The sequence below is a fragment of the Bombus vosnesenskii genome, unplaced genomic scaffold (assembly GCF_011952255.1).
Source record: "Bombus vosnesenskii isolate JDL3184/JDL3185 unplaced genomic scaffold, Bvos_JDL3184-5_v1.1 scf7180000013305, whole genome shotgun sequence".
Taxonomy (NCBI): domain Eukaryota; kingdom Metazoa; phylum Arthropoda; class Insecta; order Hymenoptera; family Apidae; genus Bombus; species Bombus vosnesenskii.
In genome coordinates, this window is record NW_022882954.1 from 326449 (window position 1) to 348507 (window position 22059).

Below are 22059 nucleotides of genomic sequence, written 5' to 3' on the forward strand. Positions count from 1 at the left end.
TTAATTTAATTAGGTTACGTTAATTTAGGTATGATCTCTGCATAGCCTATTTACTTCTAGTTTACTTTCCGTTTCATCGAAATAGCTTCGAGTCGTTGTTACTTTCCTATAGCGAAAGATATTCGAGTGTAATGGATCGATGCTCGACGAATTAAGATTGAATTAAAAACATGGATATCTCGAAATCTGAAACGATACACGCGGTTCCCCGAATATAAAATATCGAAACATCGTCGAGTTGTCGCTTGCAAGAGATCTTTGTCACACGTGGAAACGCCTCGCGAGCATGCTGCCGTCTTTCATTCGGTTCTATTCAACGGGTACAACGATATTCTCATAGCCACGAAGGGCCATGAAATTTTCCCTTACATTAGTGCCGCTAAATAACAGTAACGTACGACAGAAAGCAATCCTATTACAAAGGAGGTTCCGTATTGTGGAACGCTTCCCTCAAGTTTCTCAATTAGTCACGTTCATCGCCTGCAGCCAGCTTTAATGCACGACGCTGTGCTCGAGTCGCATTTTCCATACGGGAGGACCTTTCTCGTCGCGCGCGCAGGTGTATGATAAAACATACTGGTTCGTTGTTGTCCCTGACAATCGGTTACCGTTAAATAGTCTTACCTGTAAATACGTCAAGGCACACTGAGCTTCGACCGAAAATAGATCAAACATGGGTACGAAAAAAAGAGTCGTTCAGCCTTTGTTATAAATATAACGATCGTGGTCGTGCGAGATAAAGAGAAAGAGAGCGTTTATGAGATTTATGAATTGTGAAAATAGATTCGACGAATACGTATTTATTACGATTTGAACCGAGGTAAGCCTGTCGGCATGCGATAAGCCGATCCTTGCGATACTGCTCACATTGCGCAATATCTGTTGAGATGGACAATCGCTTTTTCATTTCACAACTTGATAGTAACGGAGGATTGTTAGAGGAAAGAGTCAGAATTAATGCAACCTTCGTCGCGCGGGATTTAAGAGTTTGAGTCGTGAAATTTCAATTCAGACGTAGACTTATTTCATACGAAAATTGTACGAGACAGGATCTACGAGGCGTGATATGAGACGCGTCAATGCGACCGATCTATCTTCTCTCCGAGTTTCTTCGAGCTCCACCTTTCTCTTCCGAGGTTGAGTAAAACGTGATCTTTTTCTTCTCGGGTTTCTGAAGATGCTACCCTTCGTTAGCTTCCCCTTCTACCCTTATCAGGAAATGTTTCGCAAATGCAAGGCGGGCGTGAAGAATAGGCAACAAAGCGGATTTCCTCGACCCGAGTCACCAACTCCACGTGGAGTGGTTTTCTACACGGGAATGCTCTTTTCCGAACGTTTAACAACTACGTGTTTTATGACATGCTGCTATTGCCATGCTATTGACATACGTTATTTGCTATTTAGTTGGTTATCGATTTTGGAAGGGCCACGGCCGCGTCTACGGCTCTTTCGTTATAACGGATTTTCCAATTTCTAAAACTCTGATTACGATACGATACGAGAAATTGTGCTAATTTGCGCCTCTATCGACGCTAAACAAGTTTCGAAAAGTTATTTTGAAATACACTCGTGTATGTTTTATTTGGTTGTTCTATCAAAAGAGTGGATGTTAAAATGTAAGAGATTCGTGCCGTTATTTAGGAAAATTCTCGTCCCACAGGATCTGTTCGGTTTTCAGCGAATCGCAATCGAAAACAGCTAAACACGGAAAGGCGGATGCGCAACTAATTAAAAGCAGCATGGAATAATTGAATATTAAGAATTCTGCTTGACAAACCGGTAAGTAGCTGAGTGAGATAGAGGGTTGAAACGACGGCCGCTGGAGAAAAGGGAGGATTGTCAGAGCACGTGAAACGGGTTGTGACTGATTTTAATTAAAGACAAACATCCCTCTAACTCGACGACGCTCTTTTGCGGCCCACTCGGGGAAACAATGGTTCTCCCTTCGGCAGGGCAGCTTGTTCTTTCGCTCTCGTTCCCCTCGATTTTCTCCCTTTGTCTCTCCTTTCCGAGCCTCGTCTCCTCGAGTTTGCCCGATTTCTCACGGCACTTCTTTTCTCACATTTTCCACAAACGATCCGACCTAACTGCAGCCTGCGCAACCCTTTCGAACGGGAAAGCGACAAGAAACGGCGGATAGAGGTGGCCGGAAGCGAAAAAGGAAGAGAAATTTTCGCGAAGCGGGAAAGAGAGGGATAGAAGAAGAGAGACAAGAGCCACCGTTGGATGAGCGTAGGTGATTTTCAGACCAAGTGCTCCGGGCTCTCATTGGCGAGATAATTTGCGAAGAGTAACGCCAGCTTGCTGAAATGATCTTCCATCTTCGTCCCACCATTCTCATCCGGATTCTCTCTGGCTACGTTCGACGTTAAGGATAGATACAAGCTTCCAAATGGGCCACTTTGAGAGTACACTCGACGTCAAAATAGACCGGCCAGCCCGTAAAAGTTTGAGAGGGATTATGAAAATATCATGCCGCGATTATGGAGGGTTAAAGGAATTTCGTGAAGGGATAACGCCGGAGAAGAATATCGAGTGCACGCGAATCTCCTTCGTCGAGACGCCGCGCTGCCGCGCCACCGCGCCACCGCGCCACCGCGCCACCGCGCCGTAGGGCTATAGATTTTCTGGACCTAACGTAGACCTAACGTTGCATGGAAATTCAAGGTAACTTCTTACCGAGAGAACGTTGTTTGCATCTTATTAAAGAGACAAAATGTTAAAAACGAAGGATTATTTAATTGGAGTCTCGATAGGTAATTTATGACGATTATTATAATTTATAAAACAGATATTTGTACGAAGGTCATAGTTTAGAAGAAATATGTTTTCCTTGTAACCGTTCGATACGCTGCACTGTTAGTTTGTCGGTCTTGAACAGTGCTTCGAACGGTGTAAACAGATTTCTCAAGGTACCGCTACGAGGAGACTAGCTCGAAAGGAGAGATATATTTAACTCAAGTTCAGAAGTAACGTAATGCGTGGCTCAGTTAACGAAACAAAATGAACATTAATGAATAACGAATGAAAGAGGAAAACGATGAGAAACGGAGGAGTAAAAGATTAGTCGGTGATATCCCCCACGTTTCATCTATCTTCTTTATTGCAAATTCGACCAGTCAACGTGACGCCATACTCTGGGCGCCAAGTTACGACAAATGAGTACCCTGGAATTCCATTCGACGCCAGTGGAAACGCGAAAACGTAAATCGCGACGCGATAAATGACTCGGATAAAATAAGCTTGGTTGGTGAGTTGTTGAGGGCTAAATTATTAAAGCATGTTTCACCCGTAATTGTTATTACGCTCTAGCGTTATGCTGTATTAGCTTTTCCTCGTTCTGTTGTACTTTACTTGACGAATATGATAGTAATAATGATTTCTATCACCATGAATTGCGATAATTTCCCGAGAAACTGCTCGTTATACGTCACGTTGTGTATCTGTTACGTGTTATAAAATTCTCTGAATGCTGTCCCGGTTCTATCCTGAAAATTTCACGGAATCTTTTTATATTTCAGTGTTTTAAGAAAACCTTTAATATAGAAGTAAAATGAAAATTCAATAACGCTTTTTTCTGTATATCTTATCGAAGCTGACGATATCTTTCAACGTCAAGGAAATAACGACGAAGGACATAACGAGTCATTAGTGCAGAATCGAAAGATGTTTAGGCAAATTACACGTTTATTCGTTTCTCTATTTTTAATTGCTTATTAAACGTGTATCGCCTGAAAACTGATATACTCGGAGTAATTTATCGACGCGTGAAGCTACCGACTAATATTAATTGCGAGCTAAAAGTACTACCGATATTAACGATCAACGTCTTTTGACACGTTTGATTTTCCGCAAATTCGATGACGATGCTATGTAACGCCAGGAACCTGTGCATGCCGCGCGGAGAACTTGCTCGTTGTCGAAAACGAAGTTGACAACGATAACAAGATAAACGACCAAACTCCTGCTGTTCCAGTGATTGCCGCGATAACGAAATTTTCCAGAATCGGCCGGAATGAAATTAACATCTATCGATTACACGCGACGAGGAGTTTCGTTGACTCATGAAAATGTAACGGCGAACAGTTACGGAAACTCCGATAGTTTTCTCGAAACTTTGCCCGCTGTAACTAAATTTCATCGAATCAACGAAACTTTTCGTTCGTTGTCGATCGTCGTTGAGCGAATCGAGGAATTCCGGAAAAGTTTCGAGATCACGGCTCGCGATCGCATAAATGTCTGCGAACAAGAGGAGTGTATATCGGAACCTCGAGGCTTCTCGGTGCACCGATTGGTCGCATTATAAGAGGAAAGGAATACATTATCTTGCCGATGACAGAGATAACGTTTTAGAAAGCTCCGTCCCAGAGTTATATACATATCAGTTATATTTAAGCGAAGTAGAAATAACCAATCTTTCAGAAATACCTTAAAATTTATTCTTTCCTATTTCTTTTAAACATTCTTATAAACCTTTGTATCGATATTTTTTAACCCTTTGCATTTCGAAAATTTTTCATCTTATTCAATTTTTAATATTTGTATTTTCTTCTCATTTTTTATCGGCGAAAACTTTCGCATTAAAAACAACAACTTTTACGTTACGAGTGTCGTTATTCACTATTATATGATATTGTATAATACTATCATTTAACGCCTCCTCGCGCCCCGTGGATACAAACTATTGAGATATTTGTTGGTATCTACCTAAAACGGATAACTTCGATACTACGTATAGAAAGTTGCCAGCGAACATTAATATTATTTAAAACGTTATTTGTGACTACGTTAATTTTCCATATTTAGGAAATGAACGTTTTATGAAATACTGACAGTGTTTAAAAAGCTTTCGAATCAAATTTCAAAGGCTTGGAATCAAAATGTTTCTTTCGTTTTTTCATGACGTAAGTAGGAAAGTAGGGCAGTGATTTGTTCTTATAAATCCTGCGTAAATGCCACTATCTAGTTAATTTTCTTTCGGTCGAAATTGACCGTTTGCCTTTATCGACAAACTTCTCTGAGATTTTCGTACAAACACACGGAGAACGTAATGTTTTGATCCGCCGTTGCTATCGAGGGAAACGATTGTCTCCACTTACGAATGGATAAACAGAAGGGAACTACCGGAAAGGAAACAGAATTTACAGAGGCTAGATTAATTCCGGGACACTGCGACTGTGCTAAACCCTCCGTAGATTTTTTCACCCTCGATTCTCAAGACGCTTCGAATTTCCGTCGTAATCGAGCGTATCGCATCGAGCTCCCCTATTGGCCGAGATATGTTTCCTACCAGGGATGTTGTGTCCTTAATGTGTTTACCTTGGCTCCTGACCCGGGTTGAACCGCTTTCCGGCTTCGCTTTTCGAATACACGCCAAAATGTAAAGGTGTTTACCCGTCCTTTCGATTGCTTTGCATCCCACGAAACAGAAACGGATACAGCTATGTACTTTATTAACTGATGTTAATTTATCGTTCAGACATATTAAGTATCTACGCGTGTGTATATTTGCTGAAATATATATTCAGAAATTGAAAAAATGTATTCGTCGTTTATTTCAGCGATTTTTAGGTCGTTTAATTCTATTTCCTTTACCAATAGATTTTCTTTGCTGTACGAATAGGGGCAAATTAATAAAAAAATAGGACTTAACGTCTTGCTTGATTAGTTATCTTAATTGAATATGAATACGGTTTTAATCGCTGGCTAAATTATGTATTTTAATCTGTGGACTGTTTCCGTGACTGCGACGTAATAACATGATAAATTTTATTTGCTTATTACGAAAGGAATTTTATTTAATTGAAATTCGATATAGGACAAAATCGTGTATTCACAAATGCGTCAATGCTCGCCAGATAAATATCGAAAGCCGAGTTTTCCGAAACGAGAGCTTTGCTGTATATCCCGTACAACAGTAAAAAGCCAATCGAAACAATTGAGAATGAAATATTAGCCCAGAAGCGCTATTAAAGTTGGTTCGTAGAAAATCCGAACGCAGCGAATGTACATGTAGCAAGTTCGAAAGAAGAATCGAGGCACTTTCTGAAAACAGCCCTCAGGCAAATAGAAGATAGTGGTAATGTATTTCCTAATTAAACAGGTAAATTGTTATGAAATTTTTATTCGTTCTGTAAATACAAAGGGAAGAATAAGGCTCTGTAAGAACCATTACAATTATCAATTCGAACGAAGCGTCAATTCATACGTACACGTACACGTTTTACAGTGTAACATAATTTTACGTAGACCGTGTAAGATACATACGCGTTTCCATTAAATTAATGCAACGTGTAGTGTTTGCAAAGACAGGCGCCACGCGAATCTACACGTAGTCATATCCGTACGTTTCAAACTCATTTTGATGTTGCATCAGGCTACGATGCAACGTCGATCTGCATGCTGCGCTGATTTAATTTAACACACTGTGCATTGCCAGACTCAGATTTCCAGTATCTCTTGTACAACGAAATTTCAATTGAAATTTATATCAAATGTTTCGTAACTTAAGCTGATATTTTACGTGAAACGTAAATTGGCAAAACGCTGGTTAAAAATAGCAGAGATGAAACGAGCAATGAAACTTATCAAAAATTGTATAATATTTTAAATACAATGGTTAATTGTGGCTTCGTTTATATTTGTGATGATATTAATATGAGAAAATATGTTCCCTCGAATATCGTGTAATTTAATAACGCATTGAAAATTTGATGCTGTCATGGTGTCAGGAAGCGTTAAAGAGACGTTAGTATTACAATCCGAAGATAGTATTTAGGACCTTTAGTAATATGAGATGAGGATGATGATGATGATGATGATGATAATAATAATAATAATAATAATAATAATAATAATAATTAACGTTGTAAATAAAAATTGTCTATCGGTTGTAATCCTTCTATGTTTAATTGTTTATGACTTCGGAATACGTCTGCAGTTTGTGTCAGACTGAAATGAACGCAATCAGTCGAGATTAGGTAGTAAGTTCTAACGTATAATACTCGCAATTTCGAAAACAAGAAACAGTATGAGGAAGAATATCGATATGAATGTAAGTAATACGCAGTAACACTTGGGAATGTTCCAACCATGGAGCAGCGTCAACCAGAATTGCTAATTCGAATTAAACTGTTGGCGTTCGCGTTACCTTGATACGCGTAACTTTGCGAAATGCATCGGGATCGTCTAACTCGGTCTGAGCATTTAAGATGCATCCACTCCCTCGACATTAGTAGTCCGCAGTGAGTGCCAGTAGTGGCTGCCTGTTCATACGGCAGACATGATTTTCTACTTAGCAGTGGCAGAAGAGGCAGCCATCGACGCTTCCCCGAGTGGAACCCATAACCTATCTTCTTGTTTCCTACCCTCTTGCCCATATGCCGTCTCGAGTCCCGCGGGAGGAGAACAGGGCCACCGTTTCTCCGCATTTTTCCTTTCGCGATCTCAAACCCAAATTGATAGATCGCTCCGTGACCCACTCCGGAGCCCGATCGGTACGTACTTGCGAGGAATTTGCGTAAAACTTGCGTTTGATGGATTCCACTTCGATACTATTACGTGGGAGAACAAAGACGCGCCATGGAAAATCCTGTAGATAGACGGCTTAAAAATTTCTCTCTTTAATACCAAAATGATATATCAAAAGATAGAGTTTCTTATTTGCAACAGTGTACAACGTGCATTGTACACGTTCAATCCTTTGCGCTTTGTTTTTTGCATTTGTACAGTTATCAAATTATGTATGTATACGTGTATTTTCGATTTAGAACTAATTACCGTGCAAGTTATTTTTAACAATCATTAATTAAAGGTATCGTTGAACTAGTAACTAATCACACACAACACACGGTAATTAGTGGTAATCCTGGTTAGTGGATATCTCTACTACGGCAATCAATTACGATGACGAGGGTGCAATCTTACTTTGTCTGCTAATCTTACCAGATAAGAACATCCACCCCATCTCTATTAAGCTGCTCAGGCGCCGCGCTACTCTCGCAACGGCCAATTCTTATTCCTGGCAAAGACAAACGGATTCTTCCAAGATAAAAGCATACGAATGGAAGGTTGAACAAGAAGTTGCCATAATCTCGGTAACTTAACGCGAGCGAACGTTTCATAAGAGGACCGGGACTTGATTGTGTCCATTTGTTGCTCGCTCGAAGCCGCCATTGTGGAACTTAATCCACCTGAGTTAGCTGCACGTGTTCCTCGAGGGATCACCTAAGATATATCTTGTTGAAATATTTTCTTGGCCGCACGAACACATCCTCGCTAGTGATGGGCTCAAGTACGTCGCAGGTAGGTTCAAACATTGACCGTCTAGATTCGAACGTGTACAAGCATCTCGAGAAAGAGATTTCTCTTAAAATCGTTTCTCTCGACATCATCGAAAGCCACTAAATTCTACAGCCTCGTTCAATAATCGACTATATCCAGTAGAATATGTTGCACCGCTTTTCAGATTCCTATGACTCTTCTAGTATCGAGGTACTTGTAAGCAGATTTTCGAAACTTGCCACTGCGACGTTCGGAGTTGGGAAATAGCTTACGAAGATCGGATACTTGGTAGATACATCGAATGATTCATATTTATGGGGATGTAATCCCCAAGTATTTTAGAAAGTACTATGCACCATGGATATTTCGTGTGTTCTTTCATATCGTGCATTCGTATGCGTGCAATTCCGTGCAATATCGCGCAATATCGCGCAATTTCGCGCAATTTTGCATTTTCAATTTTCCATTTTCTCAGAAATACCTAAGAAGCGTTGGATCTGATTCGGATTCCTAACTGGGATCGAACTTGATCCCATCGCTAATCTTCGCATCCCTTTGGTGTACGTGGTGTCGCGTTCCACGGTGCTGGAACAGTGCCACGCGATCACACATTTTTCCCCCAACTGACTCGCGCCACCGTTGCATCTGTACGTGCAGCAACCCCTGTTCCTACTTTTACGCGTGCTACATTCCTGCAGGTATTTCCGGACAGATCCAGCTGATAAACTGACGTGTAAATATGTCGACGATTTTGCATCGAGCGTATCTCGAGGCGCGGCTACTTTGGTCGTGTAAAATCCGCTCGAGGCTAAATGAAATTATAAAATTCAGACAACTCGCGTGTGCCAAGATTTAAGCTTCGATCACGGCAAACTTCTTTTATGAGGCCTCGTTTGTCCTGCCGTGCAATACGCGTTCGTATAAAACGTCTGTGAATTCGTTTGCTGTGTCCTGTACGTTGCGTTGCGTAGCAGCTTCGTATTACTTTCGCAAAGTTAACTCGTGTTGGAAAACAGATGGATCGATTTACATGATCTGAGAAAGAGCCTTTGAGTACGAATTTCTAACGCTGATTAGAAAATACGACTCGTTCAACCACGGCTTTTCGTTTTCTATGCCTATCGCGTTCATCGATCATCGATTTAGGCATGTAATTGTATGCGAACGTTAGAAGTGTAAATATCAGAAATAAGGATTAATTTAGGAATGGTTCGATGCGAACGGTGTTGTGCCGATCGTGCAAAGAGCAAAATTCATCGTCGAATACGTCTGGATAAAATGGAAACGCTAGCAGATTAATTCGATCAACTTGATGCTCGATGCGGTTTAATATTCGACAAACTGTCACATCGGAATCTCAGTGTTGATCTTTCTGTTAGCAAGTGACGCATCACGAAGTAGAAAGTTACTTAATCCTCTTATTACGTTTACCTTCGACTACGCCGCCTTAAATTTGCTCACTAATATTTCGCTGTACTCGTATATCCGGAAAGTGTCAAGCTAATTATATAGAATACCGCGTTATAAATACGACTCATTCCAAGTTATACGATACATCGAGCGTGGTGCTCGAGATTCAATGGAATACAGCTTTTCGATGGAGATTACAAAGATTTCGATCGGATCATTTTATTAATAGGTACATGCATTAAATTTTAAGATATACGTACTATCTTTACATAACACACACGAGAAACGATATTATTTAAAAAATAAAGAATAACGTTAACCTACACGTGTACGTACATTCAAAGTTCAAACTATCACAAAATTACACGTAATTAAAATTTCTTCAATATTTTTCTGTACAAATGTATTTTTTTGGAAATTGTTGCTAAAATAGTTATATTAATTGTATTATCCTCTACATTCACCTTGTATCCACGTTGTATCTTGTATATATCGCACACATATATATAGTTCCGTTCGATATTTTCTTCATTCATGTTACGTTTTCACGTTCTGCAATAAATCACGGAACATTATGAAGGTTTTTGTAAGATAACGTTACTTTCTTTCAAGTTTTCTTCTTGAAATATCGATTCGGAAACTTCACAGCTAGATTTACTACGTGCAGGATATGAAACGTGATCTTTTTGAAGAAACGGCAGTAGTAACGGTCTGTTTAAAGTCAGACTTATTCTTAGATCTGTAACAAACAATCGACTATAATATTACAATAGTATATTCGGTAGTAGTAAATTAATATTTTAATAGGAATAGAAAGATATCACGAACGATTGTTTTAATGGAAAAGAGAGTATTTAAAATAAATTCGAACACAGCTTGTAGGAGGTATCGTACGTACTTGAAACATATAAAATTTCTTCGCTTAAAATTGTTTCAGCTTGTCAAATGTATTTCTCCGCGTATATTTTTCCATCGGTAGACAGCGGATGTTTATGCAAATTCATATTTTTAGGAATATAATTTAAAAAATAGGACTTGGACATTGTAAATATTTTCGCGTATTATGTGCATTCTATGTATTATCTGTACCATCAAATTCCGCGTAAAAACTAAAAGTTTAATTGCCACGTTTGATTAAAGACGTATTATCGATATCTAATTGTTGCGGTACAGAATAATTCTACGATACAGAATTCGCAAAGTCACGACGCCGCGTGTTGCTCCACAAATTAGCACCTCCAAGCCTGTCAAATCACCACTCTATACAATAGAATTCACTCCTAACGAACCAGTAGTTTACTCGCGACACAGTCTACAATTTTGTAGCTTAAGTTGCTTCCTGCAGCACTTTGTGCCTGGGTGACACGACGATTATAAGACGCAACAATTTCTCGGCACGCTATAGGTAAACCTACTGAGAAATAGCTGATCATTTAAGTAAAACAGTTACCTAAGAGCGATGGTGTATGTGTATGCATGTGGCCGATAACGATAACACTGCACCTATTACCCGCCGTGTTAACTTATTCGCGAGAGCAGCGAACGTTCCGACTAATGAATTGTCAAACGACACGAAACGGTGTTCTTCTCCGAACAATGAGAAGTCTTCGAACGCTTCCTGTCTCCAGATGCTGATGCAAGGTTCACGAATCGATGAACGCGCGATTTGCTATCGCTAAATGCTGAGACAATACGAACAATTTGTATCCTCCAACGAAACCTACACTCTCCGATCGACGGAAGAATAAATGATTTTTGCTTTACGTCTGTTTGGAGACGAACGAATTATTCACTCTGATCGCTGAGAGACGTTTACGAATGTAAAGCTCTATCCAGACTGATTACTCACCGATATTCGACTGCATAAACGCGATCATTGAGATATGTCCAATGGAAAAGTTACAGGAGACTAGCCTTGTCGGACTCGACCGAGCTCACAAGCTCCAAGCGAAAATCTCCAAAACATGCAGCCTGACTGGTTTTCACCGAACGCGAGAAAAATCCAGTCAGCGTGTTCGCTGGGTATCACTCGTGTAATACCGTGCGACGCCGTTGGTGGAAGGAGGATGATCGATACCTAGACTTAGACGAACGTGAGACAAATTAGGTAAGGATCGCGAAAATTCGTTCGAGCGATCCTCGACCGTTACGCGCCGCTAATAATACTCGCGTTTATGGTACTCTCGGCTACTGAGAATTTGGCGGACATAGGAAACGACGATCTGAAAATTCGAGAGTATTCTTCGTGTTGTAGACGATGGATGGAAGGAAAGACAGGATTACTTAAAAAAGTAATATATAAAAGTAACTTTATCAAAACTCTACATTTCAAAGCTAATCTTGAAACTGGACTCGTAACTGCATTCGTATCGTAAGCTCGATATAAATCGTTGCACTCAACGTAAATCCTGTCGTTTAAACTGCTTAAAATTATTCTCGCGGGAAGCGTATCCGATAACACTGTTCACTGAGAAATATCATCTGATTCATATTCTACGAAAAGACAGTCCATTCGGGACGTGCTTTACATCGACCAGATTTTAGAATCGTTTTTCTCCTTCGTTCATCCCTTTCTCCCTGGGAATGCACACGTATTCCAGATCCAGAATATTTCCTACTCTTAAAGGTATCTTATCGCTCACCTTTTTCTCCTATGAGCGCAGCGATGTGCGAACACATACGCGTGTATACGAATAGAGATGCATACTTATTCGAAAGGGCTTGTCGCGAGCCTGATATCGAATTGCTTAGTCGTACGTGAAGCCAGACGGATGACGTACCGATCGCCCGAGGAAATTCAGATCGTCTTGTATCTATTCTGTCTACGAGATTTTCCGTGAACGAGACGGGAAACGTGTGCACGATCCAGCTTTCCTTCGGAAATTCGTAGATCGCGATCCAGAATCCAGAAGACGCGCGACGAACGGGAGAACCGAGAAAAAGAAAAAAAGGAAAAAAAGAAAATAAAAACGTGGAACACCGAGAGAAGAAGAGGATGGATTCGGGTGGATTCGCGTTACAAAATCCGTCTGTGAAATACCCACGGTTATTTCGCAGTGTATACCCTCAAGATACGATCTTATCGCGTGGCAAACGTAGCGACGGTAATCGCTGGATAAGTTTCTACCAGGAGCGGATTGTTTGCGAAGTGATAGTGTCAAGGACGCGGGTTGGAATCCGCTCGAGCGCCCAGGATCGTTGTTGTCGTGGCTTAGAGATAAAATGAGACGTAGATTAAATGTAACGCGGTATTCTGGATAATTACCACTCAGAAACTGAAAATTGAGCTGCGCAACTTTTGAACGGATTATTTACCCTTGTCGTGTAATTACACGTCACGGTGTTAGATTATACTTGGCTGGATAGCAGAACTACGGGTGATTTGTTACAGCCTTTTAGACGACACCTTGTAATTAACGTTCGTACTACGCGTGTTTCGTGGATACCGGTAAGCCATTAGTTTAATACTTTCGGCTTGTACGAGCTTTGGGTACGAAATCGTATTTTATCGGTAATCGTAATGGTCTTGAAATAATAAACGTGATTTGTATTTTACGTGTATTTCTAGGTGGACGATAACACGTTAATAAGTGAAATATTTGTAGGGGCTTTTGATAAGGATGGCTCTCAAGATCAAACCCTATCGCTTAAGGCGAGTAAACTATTGAATAAGAGAATATAAGGTAAAATGACACGACTCAGACTATATACGTCTTTGTACTAGCTCTGCTCTCTTTTTTCTTCCTTTTCTCTTTTTTTTCCGCGTGGAAGAAACCTTCGTAGGACCCCACGTCCTCTGGCAGAAGGACGCAGAATAGTGCCGCATTACCAGTCCTGCCCTAGTCGCGTTTTATGTTAGCCTACTTAAGACGATCTAACTTTATTTATCTAACCACGACTCACGCCTCATATTTCCTTATCAACGCATACGACGAATATAATGGCATATGTTTCAAAATCAACCGTTTTTAGGAGTTAACTGGTTCCTTAAAGTTAATAATCCTGTTGTTATCACACTTTCCTGTAAATTACTTCTATAGAACACAAACGACGCTAGTTTTTCAGTTCGATAACATTTTTTATATTCCTAAACCATCAACTTTTATTTATATTTCAACCCTATTTCCCCTATACCCCTATTTCATGTTCGTTTTACGATACGAATGTTTTTGATTCCGCAACATAAAACTCTGGACCAAACTGTTTCTCACAAATAACGTAATAATTAGTTTATTATTAAAATATTGTTAGACGTTATTATCGACGGTACGTGTGTGAAATGTACGTTTCTATATAATCATTCCCAAACGTTAGATCAGTAACTTTTGTAATATTTCTCCTAGTTCGAATTTCTATTTTAAAAACCATACAAATATTTTGATTATTCGTGAAACTTCGACAACGAGTTTCTATAATATTATACTTCTGTCATAAATCGTATTAGCCTTCGATATATTATGCACGTTATTAAAAATTTCTTCGCTTCTTCATAGAAATTGGTAATGTAAAATTAAACGGATGATATTAAGTCGTGAAATGCGAACTTGGAAGGAAAGATGTTTCGCATGTACCGATCTGTACAACCAGTAACATAATACAACGAAAATAAGATAGCCCCAAAACTTTAATGAAACTAGGGAAGCAATTTAAACTAAAATTTATTACAACTTGTAAAATTGATAACGTTCTCCTCGTACTTATAACTTGCTCCGTGTATAGGAGGTATATTTTAAACGGCATTCTGGTCAATGTCCTCGGCAAGGGGAGGTTTACACGTGTCCTATGATCGGTCGATTCACGAAGACGAATGTACTTAGAACGGAAACTTTCGCTCTATCGTTGGTGTGTGGCTGGTATTGCCTCTTCATAATTGATCAACCGATCGATATGCGTTGCTGTTTTGCTTTCAGGGCTCGAAGCTGAGTTATACTACGTCAGGGAAGGAGTGGTTAATACGTATGCGATGAATTTCGTTGTGCCTGTGCCTGCATACATCGCGGATCTCGAATTCTCTTGGCAGAGTCTTGCCGGACATTCAGTATGTATAACGATAATAATTATATCGATGGATTGTATCGATGTATTACGTTTGCACGAATCTTTGAACGAATGCATGAAATCGTATCTGAAAGTTGACATAGACTAATATTCGTTTTACGAACAAGATTCGCAATGCGGATAATAATGCGATGCCATTTTCAAGACAAATAAAATATCTCCGCACCATTATTTCTTACGTTGAGAAAATTGCAGTTATTACTCTTTTAAAATTACAAATCGCTTCATCGCGAGTAGGCTGCTGATTTTTATGCGCTTACGGAAGATTTAAAGATGCAAAAATATAAAAATATCCGAGGTATAATATTTGTTTTATTTGTTTTACTAGGTAAGGTAATTCTTTATTAAAATTCATTCTTTTAATCATATTGATCAAGGTTCACGATTTAAGCAGACGTAGCGAACGCAAAGTATATAACAATTACTAACAAATTATTTAGAACATTATTATCTAAAAACTGTTCTGTTTATATTACTTCGATATCTAGCAACTGTTTTTAATATTTTTATTCTTCCAGACGTTTATTGCATATTAAACGTGTCTGCTAATGTACCACGATCGCGAATAGACGTACGTTACAATCATTGTTTATCTCTTAAGCTACGTATATAAAATTCTCCCTTTCTCTCTCTGTGCTTTTCGCTCCAAATGTACCGGACTAAATTTTCGTTAGTCCAAAGGTAACTAGGATATTTAGGTGTGTCCAGAGTCTAGACTTGGACAGTTCGCCACATTCGTTTCAACGCACGACCCTTCCTCTCGTATCCCGTTTCTCATCCACTTCCTCTCGCGCACTCGTACTTTATCTCGGTCCTCTTGCTTTATTCGCTAAAAGAGATCCATCCATTGTGGGTGCAGGTTATAACTGCCTTTCAGGATACGACTAGAGACACGCATAACGGTACACGTAGCCTAGCACAGCCGAGGAAAATGCTCGCACCGGCCATTAGCGAGGTGCAACAATGCGGAACAAAGTAAACACGTGACTCGGTCGAAATGGTAACTCACGGCATGCTCGTTTACGTTCCCGGGACCGGTAGTAACGGTTCGTCACGATGGTTCACAGAGGGATGAGGAAAAGGGGTGAGTTTGTCGAGTGGAGGGGCTACACGAGGGCTGTATCAATACTCTATCAATATGAAATACAAACAGGCAGTATTCGAGGGGAGTGGGAGAAAGGGTGGCTGATACAAACCGTGCGGTTCAGTTTTGCATTCCCTTCGGTCACCAAGGAAACCGAACGCGCCGTCGAAACCCTCCGAAACCCTCTGAAACGAACAGCATCGAGGAAAACGCGGAAAGTCGTGCGCTCTCCCTTTCCACCTTCCTCCGCCTCTCCTCTCCTCTCGTTCCTTGCTTTCTTACCCCCTGTGTCGTGGAACGCTAAACGTCGAGGAAATCGAGCCTACGATACGTGCTTATCGTTAAGCGGTTCGGTTCTCGTGAATTCCGTATTAATTTCTGACGAGGGGTTGCTCGACTTTATTGCCGGACGTAATTGTTGGTTTAACGTCTTGAATGTCGAAGACGGGTTGGCAGCCCTTATTAATGGTAATTGATCAGGATGTTGTTTAACCGCGCGGAGTTGCGTGTTCCATGGAGGAGGCAATTATACGAACGATAGGAATCGTACAATCGTTGGACGATTATCGCCTCGTTGATGACGCCTTTGCCAGTGTTTACCTGGCAGTTTTAATTTCAAACATCGTGTTTCAATAAGCGGACTGGTGTAATGGGAAGTTTCGGTTGAAATTAAATTATTGTTTCATCAGGCAAGTAACGAAATATTATTTTATTATTTTTGTGAAACAAGTTGAAGAGCAAAGTGCATAAACGATTTTAAAGTAGCGGTATCATAAATTGTTTTCGATTTACTTATAAATTGTGTTAATTAAATTATTTGGTAACTTACAATTAGACAAGGCTTTCATAATGCCAACAAAAATAATTTCTATTAATTAACGTCCATGTTACGATTAATACTTCAACGAATTCTTTTCGACCAATAACTGTCTATAGAGTGGAGACCGTTGAATATAGATAATACGAAGTTTTTAATGAAATCTGATCCTATATATTTCACAGGACGATATTCCGAGTAACTTTTCCCTATACGTGCTACTATCGCCCGGCTTTAATTTTCGAGATATTTCAAGATCGGTTTTAAATTTGGGCCAAGTAAATTCGGTCCAGATACTGGATCAAAAGATAACGTTTATATGAAATTTTATAATATATTATTATTCGTTAATTGGGAACACTTCGGTGATAATATCGTTGAAATAAAAATTCAGCGATACACTCGGCATGACGCTGCTCTTTATTCATTCTGGAGTAGACAGTAGCCGTCCAGCAGTACTAGCGTGAGATAGTTTTCAGTGAATCTATCGATATACGAAATGTTGCTCTGCGTCTTGTTTGTCTGTTCGTCACGTACATACCAGCGCAACTAGAATCAGCAAATATGTATACATATCCTGCTCGCGTAACCTAACGATAATCACGCACGATGTCAATTTTTCAACTACCTATTTATAAATGATAGCAATCGAATTTACGATACACTCGGAAAATCGCATGAAATAAAAATGAGGTCGTGCTAACTTTACCGACTGCCTCATGAAGCATAACCCATTGATTTATCTTTTTCTTATTTATATCAAAGATGATCAGCATCGATGAGTTAAGTCTAAATTGGGATATATAAAAATGTGGCCACCTGTATGCCGAAATAAAGCGTAACGGAAACTAAAAAAAAAAAATGAAGTTTTCTCCGAATATCTCGGAAACAAAGGCATAGCGGCGGTTATATGGAGGAAAAAGTTGATAATCTATAAATAAAATGCGGCTACACGTGTTCGAATATATTTAACAACAGAGCAAATATTTCCCCTTTATTTCTACGATATCGATTAGAATGTTACGATGTACGCATTAATACAATATTTATCGATTATATAATAAAACAACTGTATCTTTTTATCGCTACCATACTTGCCTCCGCAATGCTAAATCTGAAATTAATTATAAGCCTACACGTTACGAACGAATAGATACGGATGATACGTCGAATTATTACATATTGGTCACAAACAGGAGACAGACGCTTTATCAATATTATCTTGGATTGGAACGATATCTTATGAAAATAATAGTAACGTTAGCGCAAAATTTTCCGAATTTTGAATTTTGAATTTTGAATTTTGAATTTTGAATTTTGAATTTTGAATTCCGAGATTGGCATTACGTGTTGTTCTCGAGTAAAATTGTTCGGTTGCGTGATGCTCGTCAACGAAAGGGGTACATACACGAATGCACGGTTTCGACACGCTTTATTGTCGCTGCGAGAACACCGCGACGACCCGTCTTACCCCGTGGGAGCATTTTCCATCCCTTCGTCCCGTTATCTCTCGGATTTGCCAGTAACTCGGTTAACCACAAAATCTCGCCATTCTCACGGTCGCGAAAGCGCCGTTTCGGCTTATCTTCTTTGCCCGAAGACGGTTCCTACGCCCCTTCGGCCGAAACTATGAATCCAGATAAAGAAAAATTGGAATTAGCCTTATGGACCCATTTCCGTAATAGACGAACCTTGTTCCGCTGGAACTTTCTAAAAAGTTATTTCTAATGAAAAATCAACCTTCGTTCAAGCGATTTTATCATTTCACTTTGATCAAAGCCACGAAAAACATGAAAATTCTGATGGCTAGTAAAATACGTAGTAAATGCAAGAAATATAAAACAACTACATATACTTTACTTACTTATTATCTTCTATTCAGTTGCGGTAATAATAGCTTTGAAACAAGAGTGATGTAACTATTAAAAAGTGAGGAAATGTTAACGATCAATCGATCATGATTTAAGTTTATTATATGATTTATTATTTAATTATTTTTATTTACGAGATATCATTTTATTTATGCTCGCTAAAGTTTGGTAACGTATACTTTGAATTTGGTAATATGAAATTCCATGATAAAAACGATTCTTATAAATAATTTTTCAAAAAGACTGTTTGAACGGTTCACTTTGTTCCATTTTTTCTGAATAACAGTTCGATTCAAAGCGAGAATATCGCATCTCTCTGAAGTAAGCTAAAAGCGTCGCTTTTGTGCAAAAATAAGTGAAATAGAAAACAGGGGGAGCGAAAGACTAGTAAGCGGCCACGAGCGATAATTTACATTGGAATTGGTCGGCAGGACGCGACGGAACGGGAAATGCGATGGAATCCAAAATGCGATCGCAGAAAATTGCTCGCTCGATGAAGCGAAACTCGTTCGATCAACGACGGAAACGTTACATTCCAGTCGAGATTTTGTAGCACGATCCAAACTTATCTCAACGTTGCACCGTGTTCATGGAAAATTGACCAATCTCGATTACACGTAACTCGGTCGTAGCATTTATGGTTGCTTCAGTTTCATTTCGTGTAACTTCTTCGTCCGTAATAGGATTCCAGTAGGAATTGGGAGAAAATTTCTGTCGCGGTTTGCCCGATCCGACTCGTCGCGTTATATCGAGTCTCGTTTATCTCTGTTCTGCGATCAAACGAAAAGTTTCCGGGATTGCGCATCGTCTAATCTGATCCGATCTGTACCAGAAAGTTCGATCGCGCCCTCGTGACTCACGACACTTTGTTTCGTTTATCTTGCGAACGATCGACCCTGATGCAAGCGAGCTGCGATTCAGTGGCTGAATCGGCTCGTCGGTTCGCCGATCTTTATCCGACATCATCGTTAAATGTATTCCTTGTCCGTTTATCGTGGTTTCACCGTCGAAAACGCGATTAATAACAAGGCCTCGTTTACCGTCGACATTTGATTTCATGCAGATGAAATGGAGATTCCTTGTAAATTGTTTCTCGCTTAAGACACCGTACCTTTCAGAACCGGTCAACTTGCAAAAAATTATTCTCGTCGCAGATTTTAATCAGTTGCTTGACTCCTTGAAACGTTTATGTTAAATATTTACCACGATGTTTTTAAACAATGTTCAATATTTATTGTTTTCGTTGTAATCGTTATTTCATTCAAATATAATATTTAAACGTAAAATTCATATTTTATATATTTGCCGTTGATCGGTATGCATAATCGTCAGTATTTCAGAACGAATGGTAGGTGATTGCACAGAGATAGGATTCTACAAAGATATGTTGGAAGAAGATAATAACATTCGTTCATTTCGGATGAAATTTTCGAGTAAATGGAGGTTGAAAGTGTGAATTATCCGTCGAGTATATACGAGTGCGTACACGTACACTCGTTGTCCGCTATGTAACTCCCTACAGATCGCGTTCCGTGTGGATCATCGACGTGTCGACGACTCCTATTTCAAACTCTATTTTCTCGAAAACGAAGCCTCGAATGAACAAATTGTGTTCTTATTTTTACAATTTATTTTTGTTTCTAGAATCGAACCGTTGCCATATCGTACAATCTGTTCTCAAACGGATAGGCTACGTACAGCGTGTCCGATTCAACTGAAAAACCTCAAATATCTTGAAAAATATGAATAGCAGGAAAAAAAGTTTCACACAAAAATCGTACGATATCAAGGCTGTGGAATGTTTTACTGTTGTCTATCTGACCTTGCGATGGCCTTGCTACGTCATATTCGATTCAGATCATATTAGATTCGTCGAATACAAACCCGCATCTTTTATCACATAACCCTGTAGCTGAGACGATTCCAAGATATTACAAACTCGTATCTTTCTTATCACCCGCTATCCAGATATGAACTTTTAAACGACCTTGTTATTAAGCACGTTTAATATTTTAATTCTAGGTAATACACTTTTATGAAATATGTAAACTTGCTAATTTTTATTCCGAATACCGAACGATACTTTGAACGAGTGAAATATATAATTATTCTATAGTAAATTCGCGTTAAGAATAAAACATTTGTCGTTAGTAATTGCTGCAAGTAAGTGATCCTCTTTCCGGTAGCTAACATAATCCAAACATAATCCGTAACGTGTGTATAGGTAAACGTTTCTTTTGAGAACGCAATTCAACGATAACGATAAATAAAGCAATGACGAACAAAGTGAACATTTTTTAAATCCCTTATTTATAGATATAATGTAGATATATGTGAAAGTCGTAAATAAATGTAAGCAATTATAAAAGTCTTACGATTTGTTGGAAAGAAACGAAGAGGAAGAAAGTCTTCCACGGGAAAGTCAGAACGGAAGCGTGTGTAAAGCGATCGGGAGTGAAACAAATAAAAGGGAGGGTCTAAATTTCGAACGATAGCACTCTCGATTAAGCTGCAGATTCCTGAAACAGCGAATCAAATTGTCCGTCTCCTTCTATTTCGTCCCTTTCCTCCTGCCCTCGACGTTCTTTTCTTCTTTTTGTTTTCAATTCAACGAGGCGAACGAAAAGAAAGTTATTGGTCGGCATGGACGGGGCTATAGACTGGAACGAAGTTTCTCATCGGAGTGGGATGGCGCACGCGGAATTGGGGATGATTTGTGAATCATCCACTTGTTAGGCGAAAGTTCGTCGCTACTTTCTCCCCCGAGCTAGGACTTTGGATGGCAAGTGGGGTTCGCTACTCGTACCGTCAGGACGTTTCGCTGCAAAATTATGGCGAGTTATTCTCTTTCCTTCCTCCTTTCCCACTTGTCTAGCGTTCTTTTTACGAATTCCGAATATCCTTTCACCCTTTCATATTTTTTGCTTCCTTTTTCTCCTATAGTAGAATTTCTTTCCCCCTTATCTGCGATATCTTCTCTCGTTCCTCTGTTTTTATTTCAACGTGAAATTATTAATGCCCTTTGTACCTCTACTCGTTGATCGTGGCCGTTGCTGTCGTTCTGGTTCTCGTCTTCCGTCTCACCCTAGGATCGAATAGCAGGGCGGGATGAACGTAGGGAGAGTTCGGCGTGACCACCCCAGGGCGACAATTACTTGTAATACCGTCGGTCTCCTGGGACCGATGGGAACTCGATGGGGCGTACTTTCGGCCGAAAAAAGGATATTACTGTAGTCTAGATCGACTCGACTCCACTCCATTGTCCGGAAGGGCGCGACCTGTCGCCCCTTGTCTTGTCGTATCGTTCTTTCACGTAGTCGATGACCCGCCAGAAACCATCGTCGATTTCGGTCCTCGTTTTACTATGCGTATAATATTTATAGACGCGTAAAATTCATTGATAATGTTGACGTAACTAAAAACCGCACGACGATGACACGTGTAGGGGAAAGTTGTTCAGAATGTTGACCTTGACAACATATTTCAAAGTCGTTGAAATCGGGGAGCTCGTCCGCTTTGTAAATTGCCAAATCGCG

General features: G+C 39.7%; 1 protein-coding gene across 2 annotated transcripts in view; it reads left to right on the forward strand.

Annotated features, from left to right (window-relative positions):
* LOC117234634 (tyrosine-protein kinase Drl) overlaps positions 1-22059 on the forward strand; it is a 99958-nt gene that overhangs the window by 21688 nt on the left and 56211 nt on the right. The window contains exon 2 of one of the 2 annotated variants that reach the window (XM_033496028.1): positions 14604-14731. The exons of the other annotated variant lie outside the window; for it this stretch is intronic. Within the exon in view, the coding sequence (XP_033351919.1) occupies positions 14604-14731 (128 nt within the window). The remainder of the gene's footprint in view (positions 1-14603; positions 14732-22059) is intronic. 2 annotated transcript variants of the gene reach the window in all.